Raw genomic sequence first — 2713 nt, forward strand, 5'->3', positions numbered from 1 at the left:
CCCCCCCCCTTTTTGTCAACTTTCGTATCTAGGGCACCAAGCTACCCTTTCCCTTCCTCCTCTCCATTCTCCCCCCCTCTTCAAGTTAATTCCCACTTCCAATCTCAAGCACAAGGCAGCCTCAAGCTCTCCTGAGTCCTTTGTTGCATCCCCGACACATACCTACACACCCCCGGTCAGGTCAATCCGCGCGCAACTCTCCTCCCACCCCCACCACTTCAATCACCTTCTCGACCTATCTGTGTGTCCTCAGCCTTCAAGATGTCTACTGCCGTTGAAAACACCACCGACAACGTCGCCGCTACCCCCGCCGCCACCGCCCCGGAGGCGACCCCCAACGGCACGGCTCCTGCTCCTGCCCAGTCTACGGACGCGGCGGCCGCCAGTGCCGATGAAGGACGTCGGTTGTACATTGGGAACCTCGCTTATGCGACCACTGAGGGGGAGCTCAAGGAGTTCTTCCAGAACTACAAGATGTAAGTGTTGCTCCTTCCCTGGCCCTGTCACTTCCGTTTACCTGGCCTCTTCTTTCCCCTTGGTCTGAGCGGTCTCGATCCTCAACCCATGAATATTGCTCTGATCGCGAGGGAATAATCCCTGCATTCCTCTTGCGCTTACTGGGTCGTGTATTCGGTGATTGTCGCTGCGATTTGTGCCCGTCTTCGCTCGAGTGACGTCGATCTCAATCCCATTGCCTGCCTGATCAAACTTGATCGGACTTGTTGCACATCAATGCTAACCTACTTTTTCTCGCCTAGTGAGAGCGTCTCCATTCCCGTGAACCCCCGTACCAACCGCCCTGTTGGCTACGCCTTCGTGGACTTGGCCACTGCTCATGAGGCCACCGCTGCTATCGAGGAGCTGTCTGGAAAGGAAATCCTACAGCGCAAGGTCTCCGTTCAGCTTGCCCGCAAGCCTGAGCCCGCTGAGGCTAAGGCTGAGGGTGCCGCAAGTGGCGGTGAGGGTGCTAGCGGTGCTGAAGGCCGCAAGAGAGCTGGTGGTCGTGGCCGTGGCCGTGGCCGTGGCCGCGGTCGTGGTGGCCGTCTGCCCCGTGGAGGACGTTCGGTAAGTTTCATCTGCAGCTGGGTTTCTGTCACAGCCGTTCAGGCTAATATGTGCGTTCATGTAGCAGCCCCCCGCCCAGCCTGAGCAGGTCCCAGCGGAGCCCGTCAACGTTCCCGGTCAGGTTGCCCCCTTGACTGAGGTCACCAACCAGAACGAGACTGTTGCTACTCCTGAGGCTGGCAAGCAGGCTGGTAAGCCCCGTGCTCCTCGTGCCCAGAAGCAGCGTGGTCCTCCTGAGGATGGAATCCCCTCCAAGACCAAGGTCATGGTTGCTAACCTCCCTTATGATTTGAGCGAGGACAAGGTATGAACTAAAGCCTCATTTGGGTATGCCATAACTGACAAGCCTCTAGCTCAAGGAGATCTTCGCCGACTACCAGCCTGTTTCCGCCAAGATTGCCCTGCGTCCCATTCCTCGCTTCATGATCAAGAAGCTCCAGGCTCGTAACGAGCGCCGCAAGGGTCGTGGCTTCGGTTTCGTCACCCTTGGCTCCGAAGAGCTTCAGGAGAAGGCTGTGAACGAGATGAACGGCAAGGAGATCGAAGGCCGTGAGATTGCCGTCAAGGTGGCCATCGACAGCCCTGGCAAGGAAGACGAGGCTGTCCCGGTGGCTGAGAAGACCGAGGAGGCCACCGAGGCTCCAGCTCAGGAGAACGCCGCTCCGGCTGCTGAGTAAATGACAAGTTTCGTTCCCCACCTGAACGAGTGATCCCTGATTGAATAATCAACTGGGGAATGAATCGAGGTGACGACAGAGTCGGGACCCGTCATCTGGGGGAGGTTTGAGTCGTGGTCGTTCGTCAGGCGGCGGGTCTCGTCTTTCTTCCAGTCGGGGGTTGCGACGGAAGACGAGGTCCCCGGCGAAAACGTTCTACTGAAAAGTTGTGGGCGATTTTCATCCTGATTGAACTGGTCTACGCGGGAGGAGTGTTCTTTCTATCGTTTCTTTCCAATTACTTATCTTGCGTCTTTCTATATACGGATTCCCGAAAAGGCTCCGTACGATGAGAGATGGAAACCCCCCGTAATGTGTGGTGGTGACGGACGAACCTGGCTTTTGTTCACGAATCTTGCTCTCTTGTGCTCTCCTGTATCTTAGCCCCCTATTTATTGAAATGATGATTAGCCGCAAGGCTGGCCTTGTAATGATGATTTCTTTCTAGCTTGCTTCCTGGTTAATGAGGGTAGAGTGGTTTGGACTGTGATGACACCCAAGCCTCATGAAGATTGATTGTCAGAAGATGCATATAGACCATCATAGAAATACATCAATTGTGTTGAGAGTAGCAAAGATCGGTATTTACTGTAGAGAGAATGGTGGATGGTGGCGAGACGCAACAACCGCAGCAGCAGCAGCAGCAGGACCCCCGCCGGTCGGCTGCTCCCTCCCTCCCCGTCGCGGCTGCACCACCTCTCTCTCCCTTCCACACCCACACCAACACAAACAAAGCAAAGGCAATCGATCTTTCTATCTCCCCCCCTGATTCACCATCAACACCCGCGCTCAGTCCGTACCTTGATCCGTGTGCACTTGAGCTGTCATGTCTCGCATGTGGGAGGTTGATCCGGAGACGAGGGCCAAGGTGAGCGACTCCTCTTGCCTTGCTATTGCTACACTGCTATTGTCCCCCCCTCCCCCCCCTCCCC

At 56.1% G+C, this 2713-nt stretch overlaps 1 protein-coding gene across 1 annotated transcript; it reads left to right on the plus strand.

Moving 5' to 3' along the window:
* BP01DRAFT_330703 (RNA recognition motif domain-containing protein) lies at positions 1 to 2210 on the plus strand. The gene is made up of 4 exons (XM_025573020.1): positions 1 to 476; positions 759 to 1065; positions 1130 to 1369; positions 1419 to 2210. Exons 1-4 carry the CDS (start codon positions 262 to 264, stop codon positions 1740 to 1742), a joined length of 1086 nt encoding a protein of 361 aa, XP_025426014.1. The 5' UTR covers positions 1 to 261; the 3' UTR covers positions 1743 to 2210.
* The last annotated feature ends 503 nt before the right edge of the window (positions 2211 to 2713 follow it).

The sequence above is a fragment of the Aspergillus saccharolyticus genome (genome assembly GCF_003184585.1).
Source record: "Aspergillus saccharolyticus JOP 1030-1 unplaced genomic scaffold BP01scaffold_105, whole genome shotgun sequence".
NCBI lineage: Eukaryota > Fungi > Ascomycota > Eurotiomycetes > Eurotiales > Aspergillaceae > Aspergillus > Aspergillus saccharolyticus.